Below are 21,204 nucleotides of genomic sequence, written 5' to 3' on the forward strand. Positions count from 1 at the left end.
TTAATTTATCTGCCCGTGAATATCTCCTGCTTATATTAAATTTGATCATGTAACATTCTCTTACCCAGCTTTCTCTTTCAAACACAACAAAACTTTGGGCCAAAATCTGAGAATATATGTTCAAGTAACACTGCTTGCTTAGTTATACAATGTGTGCTACATTTTTGGCTGCTTTGACGTTTATTTAGTTTTGCCAGTAAAGCTGAAAACAATTTAACAGACATTTATGAAAAATTACAGGGTTTCCCAAAGAGGGGAATTTAATTTAAAAGAGCACCAAAAGAACACTGAAAAGTTACGCTTTATGTTATCTTCCAAATGAAAAACACACATAATTTGGAAATGTCTTCTCTTTATCTAAATATTAAAATATTTCAAGCCAGGAAAAAGATAAAAATATGAAAGTCAGTATGATACTTTAGTTATTCTAACTTAAAATATTAAGTGTTTAGTATGTACTGCTGCCTTTTGAAGAAAATGTTATTGGTTGATGCAGTCAAGAAATGAAAACATAGGGTAACGTATGGACGTTAATGACAGGATTGGAAAAAAATCCATTTCTGGCTTTTAAAAAAATCGAACAAACTTGGCATGCAGTATCATCCTAAATAAGATTTTACAAAAAAGACTGAAAACACCTATTACAACAGAAGGGGAAAATGCATGTGAAACACTGGAGATTTAAAGTGAAAAGAACCAGAAACTAGCAGGTAACATTTGAATAAAGCCGTCAAGCTTTTATAAAGCTATCTGTCCTTTTCTGTACATATACTACAAAGTGCTATGTATAAAATGTATACAGACGTGACCTGCCAGGAGGATTTTGGTTTCCCTGGAGACTATCAGTTCTCCATTGCACTGGTTGGCTTGGGGAATAAAAGCTATCTTGATAAATCCAAACCTTTCTTCCTGAGGTTATTGGATATGTCGGTGAATTTAGATCTTCATGTTAAAGGCTGAATTATAAAATGCAAGCTTTTAAATGTTCTCTCTAATTTCCAGTTATTTCTCCTGGTGTGTACTTATCATATACAGCAATTATCTTGTAAACTGGGGGAAGAACCCCTTTATTGTAATACTTTGATGGCGCTTCTGGCTTCTTGTTTGTCTAAGTTGCGTCAAGTCTTTGGTTTTAATCACATTTTTCAGTGTATCATGAAAAACTTAGATCATAGTGCATGTATTTAGCCACAGTTACTAGTGTTGACTTCTTTCTCCTCCATTTTCCTTAGATGTTTTGAAATCCTCTTGACATTTTTCAGTTTCGAAACTAGACTTCAATCAGATTCATACTTATTAACTATTTTGTGAACATGGAAAAAAAATCCCAATACAGTGCACACAACCTACTTTGTTCATCTGTGCTTGATTAAGATGAAAAACAGTAATCTCAAGGTTGTTCTCAGTTGGTTTGGGTGGAAATATGTAGATTGGTATATGAACCTTTCTGCTTTTTAACTCCTTGAATTGTCAGCACATGTGGTGTCTTACAATAGGATGTAGCGATTTGGAAAGCTTAGAAATGCTAGAAATTCCATTTCAGAGGAGACTTCTCATCTAGCAAAGTATATCATAAAATTAATAAATTCTGCATAATTTGGAACTTACTAAAGTAGGCAAATTTTTTGTACTCTTCTGAGGACGTTACCTGTGCTTTTTACAGTTCTTTTACTGCGGTCCAAGTTTCTTCTTTTAAAATTCGCAAACAATCCAGTGTTACTTTTTTGTTGTATTCTGTGGTTTTAAAATCTGAAATGAAAATTTGCCAGAAATACAGCAAGAACATCAAGGTGAAGCACAAAACAGAGAGGAGCAGAGGAAAGGAGAAGGAGGGTGTTATGCCAGGAAGAAAAGACATATAGGTATTAAAAAGTATGAGAGGGAGAAAATGAGAAGATTCTGTAGGGTGCAGGGTTGACTGTGAAACTCACTGGTGTTCGTTGGTGTTGCTGCTAAGAAAAATGGTGAGCACATTAGCTAGAGAGAGATCAGAGCAAAAAAGATGCGTCAGCCCTCCAAATTTTATGATGCCACCAACTTCTAACACACCGGAAGATCTGTTCAGTAAGTTTTACTTTTTTTTTTCCTCGGGTAGCTCCTGCTTCCCTCCCTTTGAAAGTATTTGGTTACTGGCTGCTTGCTCTGAGAGGACAGGACCTGTTGCACCGCTGGTGGAAGTGATGGGAAGTCCGATTTCACTACTTCTTGAGCAGTTAAACTGAACAGCATTTAGTGTTTGACTTTGGCAGCTGAAGTATTGCCGTCAGGAGATTAACTTGGTCTTGAAAGGCTTTAGGGCAGGGAACCAGTACTTTTTTGGGGGTTGGAAATAGATGTGAATTAACATGCTGGCCCTTCGTGCAGTTCAGAGTTAACCCCTTCTTTTCTCTGTATTCAATGTAATAGTTGTCTTTTGGAGCTAGTACAGATAACAAGTCTGTATGAATAAAATATTGCAACTTTGACCACTTTCTCCTTTTGTTTAGACATAATTGGATTTTTCTTAGATTTGTGAAATGTAAATTATCTGTCTTTGTCTCTGTGTTTGGTCTGCATCTATTTAGGAAGCAGAACCAAGCAGGAGGGAGGGACAAATAACAAAACACCATTTCAAAGAGCTCAAGTATCGAAGGGATAGGATTTGGTTCTTTATTCTGTGCACAGTTTAAATGAGAAGTCCCTCCCTTTTTTCATCTTTTTTTTTGCTTTTTGCAGTCATTAACCCGTCTTACATCTAGGAGGTGTTCCTAATTTTGCCCATTTTGCACAATTCTGCCCACAAGCTAATATATGTAAGCTGTGAGTCATTTAAGAAGTGCTTGTGGATTTATTTTTTCACTTAGTGGAGGTGATAGCCTGGGTATTTCCTTTTTTCTGAAACACCAAACATGAAACCATCCCATGTATAATCACATCATGTTTGTGGCAAACATACCCAGTTCTTAAGATTTTATCTTTTGCTTGCAAGATGCAGTAATGAAACTTTGACTGGACAACAAACAAGATAACTCACCGATGCAATGAGAGTAGACAACACAATTGATTTGACGAAGTTGTCTACTCTTATTGCATCGGTGAGTTATCTTAGTACTTTCTCGATTTGACTAATGCACATTTGTACTATTTGGATTTGTACTATTTGAATGTTGGTGTATATCTGTGTGTGTGTGTACATATGCACAAATATGTGTATGCATGCATATGTACGCATATCTATAGACACATATTTATATACGTACATACTTTCAAAGGCTATATGCGCAGCTTCAGAGTCTTTCTGTGTTTTTTCCCCTCTCTACCTTCTTAAGATACAGTGCTTTGCTTTTGAATATTTTTAAGTTCCATTATTACATTTTCACTAAAAGTAAACACTAGGAGCTTATTGAACAGTCATCATTCATTTAAAGTCCTGATTTCTCTTCCATATTAATTCTTACATTTTTTGATGGGGGCATTTATTGTATTTGCCTTGAAGACTGAAAGCCAAGCCACTGAGAATGTCATTTAGCACAGCCAAAAAAGCAACGTGATATGTTAACATCCAGTGTCTTGCCTCTGCTGAGGGCCTGAACAGTAATGCACGCATCTGTCTTGTCTTCAAAATTAAGGAACCTCTCTGTACACCTCTTGGCAACTGAGGCTCAATTAGAAAGGAAAAGAGACTATAGTACAGCTTGTATAGTTGTTACTCCAAAACCTTGAGCTTTTAACTCATTAAATTCTAGCATTAGTGTGTTTCAGATAATATATATATATATTATATATTTTGTGCTAGGTTAGTCGTACTGTTTTAGCATTTGGTAGGTTTTAGGTCAGAAACAATTATTTGGAATTCACAAAACTCGCCAGAAATTTGTTTACTGCTTTGTATTTTTGAAGTTACATTATTAGTGAGTTTGCCTTTATTTTCACTGGAAGTACTCTGATTCTCCGATAGGTTTTTGTTGTTGACAAAAAAAGTGTTCATGGTTTGAATGAGGAAGGAATAGTTATAGTTAAGTGAGAGTAACATGACTGCATTGTTTTGCCATGCAAACAATTTGTGCTGTGTAAAATAGAGTTCCTGAGTGTTTGTAATAAAGAATTAAAATTTACAATAGATGCCTTAATATTTTTTTGTTTGACAGTGATTGGAAATAACCATATTCTTCCAGGATCAGTCAGTAAGGTTTTTGATAATATTAAAGTATCAGTCTACTTTCTGCTCTCCAAAGTAACAAATTTGCCTTACCAAGCCTTAATAGTTGGAAAGGATGATGATCTGGATTCCTTCAGCTGTTCCAAACCGACTGCTAAATAAGTCAGTGAAAACTGCCTTTAAAACTTTCTTGTTTATAGTAGAGAGAGGGGAGCTTTTCCAGTCTGTGCTGCATCATTAGACAAAAGCCAACAATTCCCAATAGATTTTTAGCCTGCATCTTCCTCCGGGTGAATTCTGATGTTCACCCACCTCTCTGCAAGGACGTGTGGAACCATTCATCTTTCAGGGCCTGCACAGATAAACCCGAAGACTCTGGCAAACCAAAAAGAGACCTGACAGGATGGTCCTTCATTTAGCAGTCAGCCTTCGGCTTGCAGAAACTCGCTGCTCAGAGCGGCGCTGGTTGCTCTGTGTATCCTGATGTTGTGAGCGCGCGCCTTCTGTCACTGCGATTGTACCTTCCAGCAAGAAATCACGTTCCAGGAATACAGGTAGTCCCAAAATTTCAAGGGGAGTGGAAATTCACTGAAACACTGAAAAAATGCACTTGTTTAACTACTTTGAACATGTAAAGCATTAATACATTACTTTTATTTAAATTTCTGAACATTATCCAAGTGAAAGACTTTGCTGCTTTTGACGTGTTCCTACAAAATGTTTTAACGTAGGTGAAACTGCATCTTCTTACAGTAAACTTCCTAGTTACATTTTTTTGACTGGCCCTAATGCAAAGGCAATGTTTTGCTCTACTAGAACTTAATCTGCTGTAGATTTTATTTCTTTAAATTAAATTCAAGTTGCTGGAAAGGAATTAAATTAAGAAACAGCAATCCTCGTACTAAATAGAGGAAGCGTGCTTGCGTTGGTATTCTACAAAATTAGCAGGGCTGTTGTGAACAACCTTAAGTATGCTCGGGAAGTGCCCTGTCTGAAAGCATGGGAAATTTTGTGGACTCGGGCCAGAGTTATATGTCTGCTCTCACACGTGCTTGGTGCTATAACCTCTCTTCCCATGTTATTGTCTCCATTCGTTGCTGCTGTTTGGTTTCCTGCCAGCAGACATGCAATTACGACCACCTTAGTGGGATGCGTGAGGCACAACAGAGCAAGCTAATGCTGTTTTCCACGAGGCAGTCACTGAAGGCAGGAGGTAAATAGCCAGATCTATTATAAAGCCCTGCAGGACACCAGTGGATGGTGTTGGGGTAATGACTGTATTACCATATGACCATAATTTTGCTTGTACCTTGTTTTCATCTTACATGCTCGTTGCTAGATCTGTTAAGGACCAGAGATACTGACACCTGGCCGCTATCTGAATTCTTTCAAGTGGTCTCTTACGTGCTCTGCAGAGTGCAGGAGGGAGATCTGGGTGCTTTAGGACAGCGGCAAAAAATTCATGCTGTGTAGGGAGCAGCGAGTCAGAGTGACTGTGTGTGACTGTGTGTGGAGTGTCCCTGAATCTTTGCTCCTTTCTAGCTCACAGGCACAACCCTGCTCAGGGGCGACTGCCTGCCTTTGAGCTGGGGAGAGGGAGAGCTGTGCTGCGGTTGCCCGCATGGCCCTTCTGTTGGCCACCTCCCTCTTCTGAGGAGGGCTCCGTGAGCCGTGAGCTCTCCTGGGGAGGAGATGTGAGGACATCATCCTTTCCGTGAGTCACCTGGAGCAGCCGTATGTTTTCAGAAGGGCCTGCAAGGTTTGCAGTGCTGGAAAGAGGAGGTACGAGGAGGAGCACGAGTGACTCCATAGGTCTCTGGCTCTGGGTGCCTCGAATGGGAATGGCTCACAGGAACGACTGCAGGCTTGGGAACGGCGTCATCCTGCGCTTTAAAAAAGAGGGCAGTTACGACTGTGTTTCTTTGAAGGATCTGAGCCTGCTGATGTGTGTTAGGCCTGATTAAATGACATAGATGGTGGGATCGCGTGTACTCTCAGTAAGTTCGCAGATGATGCCAAGCTGAGTTGCTGAGATGCCACCCAGAGGGATCTGGACGTGCTCAAGAATTGGGCCCATGTGAATCTGGTGAGGTTCAACAAGGCCAAATACAAAGTCCTGCACCTGGGTTGGGGCAGCCCCTGGTATCAATACAGGCTGGGGGTGAAGGGATTGAGAGCAGCCCTGCCAAGAAGGACTTGGGGGTATTGTGCTTGCAGCTACCAGGGAACTGACTTGCTGCATCACATCACAGTGTGGGTCCATTGAGTTCGCCAGTCTTCCTGTTTTTTGATTCAGACCTCATTAAACACCACATTTTGGGCATGTGTTGGTGCAAGGTGCTTTCTTCTGTACCTAGTATAGACAAAGAGTCTGTATGATCTATGCGCACGCCAATTTGATCTTTGTTTTTTTTAATGCAAAGGAAAAAGGCTTATTTAATGTTTCATAATAAATTGAGGAACGTTACTTTGAAAATGCAGATGAACACGAAAACTTCAAAAAGGGAACAGAAACTAGTTAAAAGGAGTCCAGCATTTTTGTGGAACATTTTCATGTGTAACGTGAACTGTCATTAAGGGCTCCATCAGTCTTTAACAGCTGTGGCTGGAATAAGACCGTAAAAGCTTACTCCGGAAAACACATTAAAAAATGAAGACCAGAAAATCCCATCACTTAATTTGTTTTGTTGGAGTAAACAAACTAAATAAACACCTAACGCAGGATAATAGAAATTTAGAGCAGAGCTGTATGCTTGTCCTTTTAAATAAAGTATTAAGCATAAGCACTGAGAAACTAAGACCTAAATTTGACCCTGAATTTGACCATTTCTTTAAAGAGAAATTAAATAAATGCCATTTTGGCATTTAACTTTTTATTTTCCTGGAGCATAGCTATCATTTAAATAGAAAGATATTAAAAACCAATAAAGTTTGTTTTAGCTTTGTCATAAACGTAACTTAGCAGGAAGGGGAAGTTGCTGCTTATCAAATAGAATAGAGTTAAAAGCATCTAGTTCTGTTAAATATATATATTATATAAAGAGGTACTGTAGTTGATGATTGTTGTTGTTAAGCATGGGCTAATAGGTGAATCCATGCTTTATTTTATAAAGCATAATATACCTTTCTTACTTGAAAGTGGTGGGTTATAGCATCTCAAAGGTACCCAAATTCATTGTTTTAATATAGAAAAATAAGCCTACTTCTTGTAGATGGTTGCTGTAACTGTCTTTTCTCGTAATATTTGATCAGGATACATCTACCTCTTTAGCATGGACCATAGCATAGTTGTCAGAGGTCATATGAGATGCCTCAGTTTGAAGCTGGTTGGTGGCTGTTTGATCTCTGTGGTAGCAGCCCTGGATGATTCCGTGGGAGGGAAAGTGGAGGTCCTTAACACAGGAGGAACTGGCTCTCCTCGATACCTGTCTCCCCAGCCGTATCTCTCAGCGTGCTCTCAGTCCCTCAGGATCCCTGTGGCAGACTGCAGCACCTTCCTCTGTTTCCCATAAATTGTTTTTTGGAGCTGCAGAGGTGACTCCTTTCAAATATACATGACTCAACCTGTAGATTTTTGTGTCAACTCAATCCTTTTATTGATTTTTCTGTGGCAAGATGGGGACAGTGTGAGTGTTTGGTCAGGTTTTTCCATTAGCAGCAAAGAATGCACAAGTCCCTAGACCCAGGAAAGTCACCTTACGGATATCAGTTGTGCAGCACAAACTTTCCTTTTTTTTTGAAGGATCTCTAAGCTGTAGTTTTCTGTATGTGTCCAAGCATTGCTGGAAGTGTTTTCAGCTTCAATTATCAGTCAGGCAACAAACTAATTTGCCTGGTAATCAATTCCAAAAGCAGCCAGCACTTCTATTTCCACTTTCAGCCTTAGCAAAATTGGAAAACACAGTATCTGTCATTTACAAGTTTCTTACAAGCTCATCTAGATGGAGACAGAATAATCAAAGGAATCTTTTGAGGTCAGATTGGGAAATGCAATAGTAAGTAAGGAAACATGGAGCAGAATATAAAACTTAGAGCTCTGCATTTCAAGGGCAACATGGAGGCTTCTGAAAGAATTCAGCTTTATCTTTTGGCAAAATAGAAGCTTGTATTAAGCACCGGAGTTATAGAAGATTTTATCTGGTTCTTCATTTGCTCTTTTACCTTACACAAGTCCCTGTTGTACACAATTTTGGTTTTCCTTTTTCATTCGAAAGTGGCAACAATTAGATTCTCTTTGACAACTAAACCAAAAGTTTTAATGGATTTTATTGCAATCGTGTAAGGTTTTCTGAAAATGTTAGCATTCTTCTAAGGTAAAATAAGGAAAGACCAAATCAACAACTGGTTTCATAAATTAGGCATTGCCAAGTAGGTTGAACCTACAGGTGCACCTTAGAGGAATTAGCTGAAGAAATAATTGAAATCTTATCATTCAAGTTTGAAGACTTTTGAAGGATGAATGCAGGAAAGTGTGATGTCCTTTTTCAACCTACTTTTGAAGAGAACTGTATGGTCATTAGCCCGGAAAGATACTGGAGCAAATAACTTATAAAATATCCAGAGGATGATGAGCAGCAGGGATTTCTGGGGAGGAATCTGCATCACACAAACCAGTCTGTCTGTAGGAGAGTAACAGGAAGGCACAGCAGAGGTCTGTACACCCAGGAAACTCATGTCGACCTTGGGGGCATCAGCTGCATAACAGGAACTGTCTTGTCTTTTTTGAAGAATCTCAAGTCCAAGGAGAAATTAGCAGTAGTTCACCATCAAACTAGAAAGAGGTACTGACTGTAAGGCTTAAAATGGTTCTGTCCAGAGTCTGTTAAAATTCACCATTGTAATTAACTATTCCAGTAGTAGACCACTGAGTATGTTTACTGAGGTTTGCCAATCTGAGAAGTGTTGTTTGCACTGTGGAGGTCAGAATCCAGAATGGCCCTTGAAAACTGAAAGAAAAAACCCTAAAATTCACTAAGGGCAGGGACATTTGGCTGCTATAAGTTGTGGGGAAAAGAATTTAGTTTTTTCCCTCAAAAGGATGTAAACTGACACAGGACACATAATAAGCATGAAAGAGCTTTTCCATTCTACAAAGCTGTGATGAGGCTTTGGTGCTATACTTTAAGAAATATGTGGACCAATTGAAGACAATCAGGAGAGAACCATCAAAAATTATTTAGAAATCTAGAAAACACAAGAGAACAGGAAACATTGGAAGGACGGAGTTTGTACAGTCTAAAGAAGGTAAAATTAAGGCACGATGGGTGTTAGGAATTGTAAAATGCTAATGCAGAAAATAAATATTTTACTGAGGAAGTAGCAATCTTGAATTTCAGAGACAGAAATTTAGTCCAGGTGCAAGGGCAAGGTTTTGAATAGTAAGAAGAAGAAGTAGAAGAAAAGAGAAATAGTGAAACATGACTTATGGGGCTTGTGGAATCTCCATTACTAAAGGCTTTTAAAAATAGATGAGAAGAATTGTGAGAAATAGCTGAACTAGAACTGATCCTGCCTCTAGGTAATAGGATGGACTAGCTGGATGATCCCTCCCAGCTCAATTTTCTATTACCTTTCTTTTTTAATCATCAAGCGTACACCCCAAGGCTCCAATTAGATATGTTTTCACACTTTCCTCTTGTGTTTAGCTTTTAGGAGGAAGCAGTCACTCTCCCATGTTAATGACTAGGCTTTCTACTAGTTGATTACCAAGGCATCCTCAGAAGAATCCAGATACTAGGTTCAGATGCAAGGCAAGCATCAGTTTTCGCAGATGATTGTTAAAAATTGGAACACCATTACCAGGATTAACACTACTGAATAGTATTCAGTCATTCCATTGTATTCAAGTAGAATCCTCGTTTAGAAAGGTATTCCGGCCTTCATATTCTTTTAATTAAATTAATTGCAACATAGTCTAAAATTCTTTGAGTCTCTGAGCCAGAAGAGGGAAAAAGTAGTTCTAACATCTGGGTTTCCCCATTTTGATCCCCAGCAGGGTCCAGTAAGAAACAGTCTGTTTTATTATTTATTATGTATTATTCATTGTGCCATCTCTTTTTATGACTCTGAAGTGATCTGTATGCTGTTGTATAAGGTAGAGCCCTGTTGTCAGCCAATGTACATGTTGCTTGGATTTCTCGTTTTATTTGCAAAAGTAATAAAAATTCTGCATCTTACAGTTCTTGGTCAAAAAGTTCCATTATCCTCTTCTGGAACGTGGTCTTACATGAAGAAAAAGCATACCAAGCACAGCCATTCTATTATTATTTAAATTATTCCTCTGTATTATTGGTTTTGAATATTTATTAGCTTTTTGATAACCTCTTTCATTATTCATAAAGGGTAGCCACACAGTTTGATGCAAAAAGCAGTACAATGAAACCTTATTTTGCATAGCTGGCGTCTTTCATACAAACTGTTCTCCGGTGCTTTTTTTTACTGAAGGTCTGCAAGGTGCTGGGAACCTCCATCGTGTTTCTTGCAACATCCCCTCCCTACTCATTTCAGTGGGAGAGGAAACCATCCGGCACCTGACCACCCGATATGCTCTAGTGTGGTTAGGGGTGAAATACCTGCCAAGAGAGATGGCAATGAAGAGGCAAAGGTCGGGAACGAAAGATGTCTTTTCACGTGAGATACAGTAAACCTATGAAGAATTACTGACCTAGAGTGGAAGAGAATGGAGGGTTGCTTTATGTGATTTATGGGATTTTCTTTTGAAGCCCACAGGACTCCAAGGAAATAGGGACAATTGCTGTAGTGACTGCAGCATCTGTGTGTATGTTGAGTGTCTGACAGGAGTCAGCTTCAAATACTTCACAGGAAGGCATAAAACCCCACAGTAAGCAGACTGGGGAAGAATTATTTTCATGCACTAGGTCTCATCCTCATCTCTAATATGTATAGGTTTGTTTAAACCCTGATGTGTAAGGTTTAGTGTCTTTTCTGAAAGGTTTCTCATCACTCCAGGTGTGCATTGCTCTTAGCATTCTTGTTATCAGCATACCTACAAAGTACTCTGTAGACACATTGGTAGATATTTTGTCTCAACAGCATTTTGCATCAGTGATCTCTTAGTCTGATAATGCAGCTTTTGTGTAGATGGATGCTTCTGTTTATTGCTTTTGAATTTGACACATTCTACCTTCATTGACTATCTGTTTTCTCTTGTTTTATATTTTTGACTCACGGCTTGCTCTCCTCAACTTGCATTACTATGATGACTACTAAAACTCAAAATATCTTTTGACCGACTGCCTTGTTTTTATTAAATCCTCCACTTCATCTCTGCCAGACTATGTACGGAATTTGGCATTTTAATGTATTTGACTTCTTATTTAATTGCACCAGTCTCTTGTGTGACACAGGTTCTTCGCCGAGACAGCCTGTTTAAAATCTGAGATACAAAATGGGCCTCAGGAAAGGTCAGGTTTTGTGTTAATATTGTAGATCAGTGTGAAGCTTGCTTGACTCTGAAGAGCCTGGATTTTAAAAACATGATAGTCCGGTGTAGGATTATTGACCAATTTCTTTTTGTTTCCAGCTGAGCTGCCAGGATCATCTGCAATCAAGCTCTCCTCCTTGCGTGATCTTCCAGCTCAGCTGGAAGAATTGTACCAGCAGGGCTTCGTCTTGGCTGCTGTCCACCCTTTCGTGCAGCCAACTGATGAAAAAGAGAAAACTCCCCAGGAACAAATCTTCAGGGCTGTGCTTATCAAGAAAACAGAAAGGTAAAGCACTTCCAGTGAACTGGGATAAAAATAGACAATGTGATTTCCTGCTGAGTTTTGACCTACATCAGGAAATCGTAGCAGAGTTTACTGTGCAAGACTTGATTTTTTTTTTTTTTTTTGTGGGCTTGAATAGGCTTAACATGTTCTTCATGTTTACAATTCATCTGCAGTTTGGCAGACGACTCAGAGAATAACAAGTTGAAATATGCTCTGTATTTTAGGATGTGTTGTCATGAGAGGTAAACAAACAAGCCCTATGCCTGACAATTTGTGAGGATGGTCCCGTTGGTACCCTTTGAGAATTTGTTATATTAAATTAAGACAGAAGAAATGTTTGCTTAGAAAAGGCATATTTTGTGTTTAGACGGTTACAGTCAATGCAATGAATTTGAGAACTGCAGTACTAATGCATGCTTTTTAAATTTTAGTGTAGACATTAGGCCCTTCTTTCCTCTAAACAATACGAGTTCTTTTAATTTTTCAGTCAGTGCAAACTTCTTAAATAAAAAGATGAGTCTTCTGCTTTGTTCAGTCTCTTAAAATGTATTCTTTTACATAATCAAAGTCTGAAGATGAATAAACAAACAGGAGTACTGTTCTTTTATGCTTTAAACCAATTTAAAAAAAATCAATAAAATGTGCTGCGAAATAGCCCAGAAGAAAATAAAAATGTGAATATATATAAACATGTATTTATGGTTTTTAGTTAATGATTGAAAACATAATTTAATGTTATCCGACCACCCACAGCTCTGCAGCTACCTGTGTTGTTGCAGTCATTCAGTGTAATTTTCCTACATTAGTTGCATTCCCCAGTCCACCGCTTCTTACAGGGACTTATACTGGAGGCCAGGGGATCATTAAACCTCCATTTGCCAATCCTAGTCCCTCTCTTTGTGCTGATACTTGAAGGAGATGGTGTAACTGTTTTAGACACCTCTTTAAAACTAAAGCAAAACCACCATTGAATTTGCTACAGTTTTGTAATCAATCGGTAGCAATTATGGACAGGGCCAAACTTCAGTCTGTGACCTAAGGAAAAAGTTTTGCAGTTTGTTAGCAAATATATGTAGACATAAGATGTCACAAGCAATTTTAGCTTCTAAAATAACTCTCAATTTACCTTGACTTGCTTTTAGTTTTATTAATACAAAGCTTCATGCTGGCTTGCCTGGTATTATTGTTTAAAGCGTTTCCAGTTTTATGGTCAAAACATAAAATGTTTGGCTGAACAGTGGGCTTCTTGAGTAATACTGGGCTGAGCTTGCCTGGTTTTGGGGCCTTGCTTTCCCTGTCTACAAAATACCTTGCTGCAAATAACGAAAGTATTTACATGCAGGAGTTTGCAATATTGAGTAAAACGGTTAAGCACGTCTTCTGGGTTGAGGTCCAGGGGTTCAGCATCTTCCAGGACCGGGCTGTGAAGACACATCACAGAGAAGCAGCACCCTTCTCGTCAGAGCTCAGTGTGTCGCCACTGTCTCGTACCGTATCCGGTAGCTTACATCTGTGCGGAATGATTGTGAAACAGTACAAAATCTTAATTGCCTGCTCACTCACTTGGGTGCCAGTGTTTCACACACTTTAGACAGCTGTAAATGACTGTACAAAATTGAAGACAGTAGATAGTCTTGAAGCAATTATATTTCCTCTTACATTTACACTCCATTTCTTTGCATTCCTTTATCTGTCATTTCTGACTGCCTAGGGAAGCGGAAGACACTTGGTGCACCGGGAAAAAACAGACAAGTGACAAAAGGGAAATGACATCAGTTTGGCGCTTCATTGAGTTTAAACGTTCCCGAGTTTGGCTGAGAGTATGGGAGAAGCTGCTTCCATAGCGTGTGGGTGCAACGAGTGTTTGCATTGCCGAGCGCAGTGAGGAGAGGTGGGTGCTGCACAGATTTCAGATGACTGTGGCCGGCATAGAGACCAGCTGTATTTGAACTGTGAGTTTATCCCATTCCACTAACAGCTGGGGAGACAAAATATGCAACAGTAGGCAAAAAAAAGGCATACTGTTAATTTTTTTAATTAACCTTTCTCATTGCTGATAAAGAATAAATGATACTTTTTTCACTGAGGACTGTCAGGTCTCTGGCATCTGTGGGTTGTTTCCATATAAAACAGTTGAACTGTTGGATAGAAGTTAAGGTCTGCTTAGGAGATTTGTTGATCAGATAAGCATATATTTCTGTCGTAAGATTTTAGGAGTATCAGTAGTCCAGCTACAGTTGGAGGATCACTAGTAACAACATCATTTATGCTCTGAAATACAAAGTGGTCCCCTGCCATTTTCTGTAACGGTGGTGTCAGGTGTTCACGGGGAGCCAAGGAGTGATACAAAGCTCTGTGCCTCGGCGTGGGGCCCACCCTTGGGCTTCCTGGGTTCTTTCTGCAAAATACTTGAGGCTCCATTCTTACTGCAGGTGTTTCACTACGGATGGCTCCAACGCTATATGTGTCATCTGTCAGGTGTTGGGCAGATACCGGGTGCCATTTTTCACCTTGCTGTTTTTGTTGCTTGAATGGAACAGAAAGCGTTGTATTAGTGCCTTTTTGGTACAGCAATGTCAATTCTGTGTGTACAGAAATAGAACTGAACACTTGAATTAGTCTTTAATCAGTGTTGCACCTTTATATATGTCAGTTTTGAGTTTTAAAATGGATACTGTTGACTCACAGTTTGAGGGCTTAGTATTATAGCACTGCCTCTCCAAAGGTAGAAAGAGGCTGTAGTAGCTGCAGCAGGTGATGTGCGTCAAGAACTACATGCTGCTGTTGTCACTGAGATTTGCAGTGCCTGAATTTGTTCAAGAATAAAATGGAAACAGTAGTGCTTAGACATATTATGCATTAAAACTTATGGAAAAAGTACCTGTTAGTGTTGTTCCTCCTATTTTGCCATTGTCCTGGAGTTTTAAAATACCCAGTGCGAATTTGCAACATCATTGTACATTTAAGGTGAATTTTAAAGTCACTACAGTAGTTTTGTGATTAGTCTGTACTGGTATGTCTGTGGCTTCGTTATCTTAGCTATCTAATAATTTCTGGTAAACAGCAAAGTAGGAGTCGTTCCTGCTTTAGGACATTTGAGGGAACGCATTCCTAACATATATGGAAGCTGTAAATGTTGAAGAGCAAGGTTTGTCCCTTGGAAATATTAGGGAGAATATGAAAGTAAAGGACAGATTTATTTTTTTTAAATTGACAATACAATTGTTTGCACTGCAGAAAGTGTCATGTTCAGTTAAAGTGAATGAAGTAAATATAGGAGCATTTGATTGTTTAGAGGCACTGGACATGATGGTAGTCTACCAAGTAGCTGAAGGACTCTGCCATTGCTCTTATTAAATTTCATATAATAAATCTAAATATTTCTGTAGCACCTGATTGCATTGTGCACACTAACCAGTTGATTGGAAGTGGTTTGGAAGTCAAATAGAATAGAGTCAGATAAAGGAATAATAACTTTAGTGCTCCTGTGAATACTTTCTCTCTTGATTTCAGTGGACTTTGTAATTAAAGAGCAATTGACTGTTCTACTGTCTATGCTGAGTTCTTAGATACTTGGGTTTCTCAGAGAAGGCATCTCGTAAAAAAATATGCTAAGAAAAATTTTCAAGCCCAGGTTTTTACCGTTTTTTTTTCTGAATGTAGAAAAGGCTCCAGGTGTGAAGTGTAGCCCCTGGCCTGCTGGTTCATGTTGATTCATGCTTGAGGAAAGTGGATTCACATTGATTTACACTTGAAGACAAGAATCTCAGGAAAAGGGATACATGGTGGTAGCCTTGAAAGCGCAAACGGGCGGCAGCGTGTATCTCCTGGCGGAAGGGGCAGGGCGAGGTCTGGGCATTTGGGAGGTTCTGGCTGACCAAGATAAGGAGAGTAGCACGTGTGTCGCTTACGTTCCCCTGAGGAACAGAGACTGTTAGTTCTTCTTGTGTGTAATAACCTTTCTCTCTTTGCCCTTTTGTTTCCCTACTGGCTAGTTTTTAATATAACAATCTCTGTTTAGGTGTCTTGTGCACGTTACTATTTCGGACGGCTTGTGGCTGTTGCAGATAACCTGTTCCCTGCAAAGAAATCACAAAGTCAGCCCCTGAACAAAATTGTAACAAAACCATGGCACAAAACTGCTTTAATTTATTCCTGGCTCCCTGTAGTGTGACACCCCTGTCTGGTATCTTAAAGTTTCAAATGTAATGTCAATTAAAATGTTTTAATTTCCCTTTCTAAATGCTGTGCACCAGAAAGCAAGCTCCATTCTGTTCCACCAGGAAAGATGCATGGTCCAGGCTCATAAACTGTCTGCTTACAATAGTTTTGACGTGTTTACAGATGCTCTAACCACAGTAGAGTAAAACAGGGGATATAAATTGAATTCCAGAGAGATCTTTCTCTCCGTTGTTCCATCTATGTCTTAAGACACACCATTCTGCAGGCTTTGCCTCCAATCAATAGCGCACTCAGCAGGGAAACATTGCCATGCAGAAGTAGACTTGTATAATTTAACAATAATTTTTTTTAGAGTAGACTTCTATGTTTACCTCCAACAACTTTGCAGCTGTTTTCCCTTTCTGTAAAATAATGAGGTGTCAGGTGTTCCAGTGATTCACTTGATGAGATGATTTTGATTCTATTTCTGTAATTTCTCTATATCCATTAATCCTGATGAAATGCAAACTTTCGTCACTTGGCCAAAAATAATTCTACTTATCTGCAAAGGAATTTGATGGGCTGAGTTCAGAAGTTTAATAGTAAAACAGAATTTTTATAGTTTCTTTTTTTTGCTGGTATGCAACCTTAATTCCAAGTGATTTCAATTAATGTCAGCTTCTGAGATACAGCAAAATTTGTGTCCTCTGTGTCTTTTAAAGTCTGGATTTACAGAAAATATAGAAAATAGATTTATAGAAATTCTGGATTTATAGAAAATGTGGAGTAGCATGATGTAAATACAAAAGATTGAAATGGCTTAAACATGTAACGTGAAAAGACTTAAACAAGACAGTAGTCATTGTGTTGTTTCTTTGATGCTATGTTTGCATTTCCAGTTGTCAGTGTCCACTAGGTCTTCGGTTAATTACGTTGACTAAAGGGGAAATCCTGATTTTTCACACCTGGAAAACCAATTCTTTTACTCTGGCTTTTTCTAGTCATCCTAAACTCCCCTTTTAATAGTAGCGAACAGCCCTGCTCATGAAAGAAAGGATAATTATATTATACCAAGGAACTGATGAAATATGAAGAGACATGATTATGTTGGGAAGAAGCAGCAGCCCCTGTAAGCGTTAAGCTTTGTGAAGTCTTGATTTGGTTCTCTGGCATTTGGATTTGCACATTTGTCTGCTGAAGATAAAGGAAAATGTTTCTAAAAACATCCAGATAATTCATCAAATTTCTGATTCTTAGCTGTTTGAGACACCTTCTAGTCCCAAAAAGCTCTTCTTCTTTTCAGGCTTTTTTGATAGGCACTTGGAACAGGGACGACTTGCTCTGACTTTGTGTAGAATTCAGTGGAGAGACCCTTGAGGCATGACTAGTGCCTCTGCCTGGCAATCCTGTCTTTGAGTTTCTGTGGATATTTTTCATTTTCCATGTGAAAGTTTTTCATGCCACATTTGACCATCAGTGGCACATCACTGTGTAAAAGATGTGTTCTCAAGCTTTCTTGGAGCATGCACTCTGCCACATCAGCTGCATCCCCCACTCCAATGTGATTTGCAAACGTGACGAGCACACCTTGTCCCTCCTCCCCGTCATCGATGAAGATGTTAAGCATGACAGGTCCCAGGTTGCAGACCCCTGGGTGAGGACTCCACTTGTCACAGGTCCTCGGACAGGGCGTCACCATGAACCATGGAACTGGTTTTTACTCATCTGGTTTTCTAGACTGTAGCACCATAACTTGCATACAAGAATAGAGTGGGAGCCAGTGCCAAACCTCTTGCTAAAATTACCGTCAATGGCAGTCACAGCCCTCCCTCCGACTCATCCACAAATCCACTTGTTTTAACATCAGAGGCAATCAGGTTGGTAAAGTATGATTTACCCTTGTTACATCCATGCTGACTGTTCCCAACCCTCTTCTCCTTCATGGGCCCTGAAATGTGCCACGAAAGATCTCTGCAGAATTACAGGAACTCCAGTCAAAGGCATTTCACAATGATTACAGTCTGACAAAAAAATATCAGTGATCTCCTCCAGTGCTTCTGTGCTTGCTTGTGTTCTTGGAAGTAGACACTTTGCATTGGCACATTATATTTTTAATTTAAATGTAAATGTGTGTGTGTATGTATGTGCATCTATTTGTATGTGTATTTATTTCATGTGGGATTTAGGCATGAAGATGGTCAGTGTCTGACCTTGCCTTCGTGAGCGTTAGGATCAAACATGTTTTGTGTGCAAATGCAGTGTGTGTTGTTGCTCTCAGCAGGCTGATTTCAGCTTGCTGAAAAAACAATATTTATTCCATACCCAAGAGTCAACAGGTATCTTTCTTTTGTTCAAGGGACAATGGCTTGAGTTTATAAAGCTTGTTAGTTGTTTCAAGTTCAAAGAAATACTTACTTCCTCACAACTTTTAACATTGACCCAAAATAAATGTTCTTTCGTCTGTGTTCTCAAAATTATAAACACTGCACATTAAAGATACCTATGTATCCATACATACCTGAACTTTTCTCAAGAAACTATATATATATAGATTTTATTAACTAATAATATATATTCCAGTGATAGGGTTTCCTATGTAAGAAAATTCCTAGTAAAGAAAATGCTTAGGTAATAAAATTAGAACAGTGTCACGTGTGTTAGAGTTGATGTTGTTACGATACAATATACATGCTTTCATTTTTATAAAAAATGGTGTGTTTGTTGGGTGGAGATCGTAAAACCTATGGGGTTTTAATCCCTGCCTTCTTGGTTTACAGGTACTCTAGTTTTGCTAGATTTTAACCTGGAATTATAGAGATACCAACTGCTCATGTTTAATCACCTTGATGTGGTTTTATTTTTTGCAGTGTAGATCAGTTTGTTATAAATGTAGTTATATTTTGAACTGTAGAGCTCTTCCTATGTAGTGGAAAATGTAAAAACTGCAGTTACATTCCTAGCATTATCTTAGTCAAATAGTCATTTTAAAGTGTCTGTGCAGCTTACAAGTGTGCTTTTGGCTTTCCAAATTCGTGGGCATGCAGAACTTCAGGAAGATTAGGACCAAGTATTGGCTCCCTCATCTCCTTCTTGTATCTGAAAAGGGTTGGAAATCCGGTTTAGAACAGACACCAAGTTGTCTGCTTTAACAGTTGCTGTGTAAGTTACTGGTACTCTACAGCTGGTAATGGTTTATCTACCATGAAATGGCACGTAACTGCAAGCAGCTGTGCAGGAAATGACGGCCTACTGAAACAACCATCGTAAAATATTTTTGGCCAGTGAACTTCCAATTATAAGTGAAAATCTTATTTTTTCTATGCATGTTCTTCTTCTTTAGTGGTACTAGGGGTCCTATTTAGGATTCAAGACACACTCAATCCTAAAGATCCTAATCTCTTTAGGATTCAAGAGACCACAAGTCTGCGGTCCTCAGCCTTTTACGTATGGGTAACACTTGAGGGTAGCCGCTACCCACAGGCTCTGCGCAGCACGGGGTGGGCTGAAATTCCCTCTCAGCTCTTTGCCACCCCCTGGCTGAGGTTGCGTGTGGTGGTCACTGCGGGTTCCTATAGCGACAGAAAAATCCTTCTCTGGGAAAATCAATAAACAGTGAGAGATATATAACACAGGAAGAAAAACAAATGAAAGCCCAGGGTGTCTAAGGTACAGTGACATTTTCTGCCAGTCTCCACGATTAACCAGTGGTTATGCTCTCCTGGGGTGGTGGACAGGAGATGGCCCTTCCCCACGGCAGGCAAAGCGACGGCGTTGTGTGTGCTGTGCCATCTGTTCCCTCTCAGGTATGACAAAATGTGTTGCAGTGAGTACAGGGCGTTGTATTGAGTTGGGGGGCACCAGCTTCCCCCGTTCAGCTTACCTTCCAAGAAGGGTACGGCCTCGCTGTGTCCAGGTGTGCTTCTCTCAGGGCTGGGGAATTTTTAATTAACCCAGGGATTTTTTATTAGAGGAGCAAAGGTAATAAAACCCAGCAAATGTTTGCGGGCAGTGAAGGGAGGATGATTCAGTTTTCCAACCTAGGAGGAGGGAGAAAAGAGGAAGCAATTGCTACCTGTGCGTCCAGAAGAAAAGGAGGACCTTGCAAACTGTTGGGGTTTATACATTTTTTTGACTAAATTGATCTCGGCGTTTGTCTATCTCTTTCACTTTCTGTTGATAAATATTTTATGATAGGAAGGTGGAAATTAACTTTACATAAAGCCATTGCTTTAATTTTAAAATATTTTGTATATGGGACTCCCAGTAACTTCCTGTGTTCTGAACCTGAGAAGAGAGTCCACAGTATAGATTATTGGGTTATTTCTCAAATGACTGACATCAGTCCTTCTTCAGAAGAGAACAGGGAAGTGGAAATGCAGAGACAAGACTGAAGTCAGGAGACCTGAGCTCTGCTTTTGACTTTTCCTTTGACCTCTGTGGTCTTGATGGATGTACGTATTTTGGGGGTCCTAATTCGTAGTCTCTGTTGAAAGTGATCCTGAAAGTAGTCCTATTAAATGAATAAAACAAAAAATATAATAATTTCTGTTCAGTATAGAATTTACTTGTACCTATATTTAGCTGCTTCTCTACAGATATACTAATAATATTCAGAGAGTTTAATGAGAGACTTTTACGGTATTTATGAAATACTTTGCGATTCATTTGTGAAATGCATTGCTTATCATATAGAGGCTGGAAATAATTTCTTGCCCACCTGGATTTGCTCAGAAAATTTTTTTTGCAGTCTGTGAAATCCACAGCTATTTATGATTTTCATGTGGAAAGCTATGTCTTTTGTTGTATTTGTTATTGACAGAATAACAGGCTTTTAAATGTTTCCTAAAAAGGTGAAAACCAGCAGTGTAGACAAAGACTTGCCTTTAACATATATGGACATATTTTACTTAAAAGCATGGAAAAAACTTTTTGGTAATACAGAGTACTGCTGTTGGAAGATTTTGACTAAAGACTTTATGACCTTTAGTAGGATCTGTTACACGTGCTCTGCAAAATAATGTTCCTAACAGAGTGCAATGGTATTTGATGCAATTTCTTTCATGAGCCCTAGTGCAGAGGTAGCTCTGACACTCTTAGAGGAAGAATTCACTGTCTGCTGTTTGGTTAAATATTTACAAGCTGCAAGAGTATTTCAAAGTATGTACTTGTTAAAGG

General features: G+C 39.1%; 1 protein-coding gene across 2 annotated transcripts in view; it reads left to right on the forward strand.

The window, feature by feature from the left end:
- RFTN1 (raftlin, lipid raft linker 1) overlaps positions 1 to 21,204 on the forward strand; it is a 100,634-nt gene that overhangs the window by 27,582 nt on the left and 51,848 nt on the right. For both annotated transcript variants that reach the window (XM_075419060.1, XM_075419061.1), the window contains exon 3: positions 11,682 to 11,868. In XM_075419060.1, coding sequence (XP_075275175.1) covers positions 11,682 to 11,868 — 187 coding nt within the window. The remainder of the gene's footprint in view (positions 1 to 11,681; positions 11,869 to 21,204) is intronic.

The sequence above is a fragment of the Opisthocomus hoazin genome, chromosome 4 (assembly GCF_030867145.1).
Source record: "Opisthocomus hoazin isolate bOpiHoa1 chromosome 4, bOpiHoa1.hap1, whole genome shotgun sequence".
Classification (NCBI taxonomy): domain Eukaryota; kingdom Metazoa; phylum Chordata; class Aves; order Opisthocomiformes; family Opisthocomidae; genus Opisthocomus; species Opisthocomus hoazin.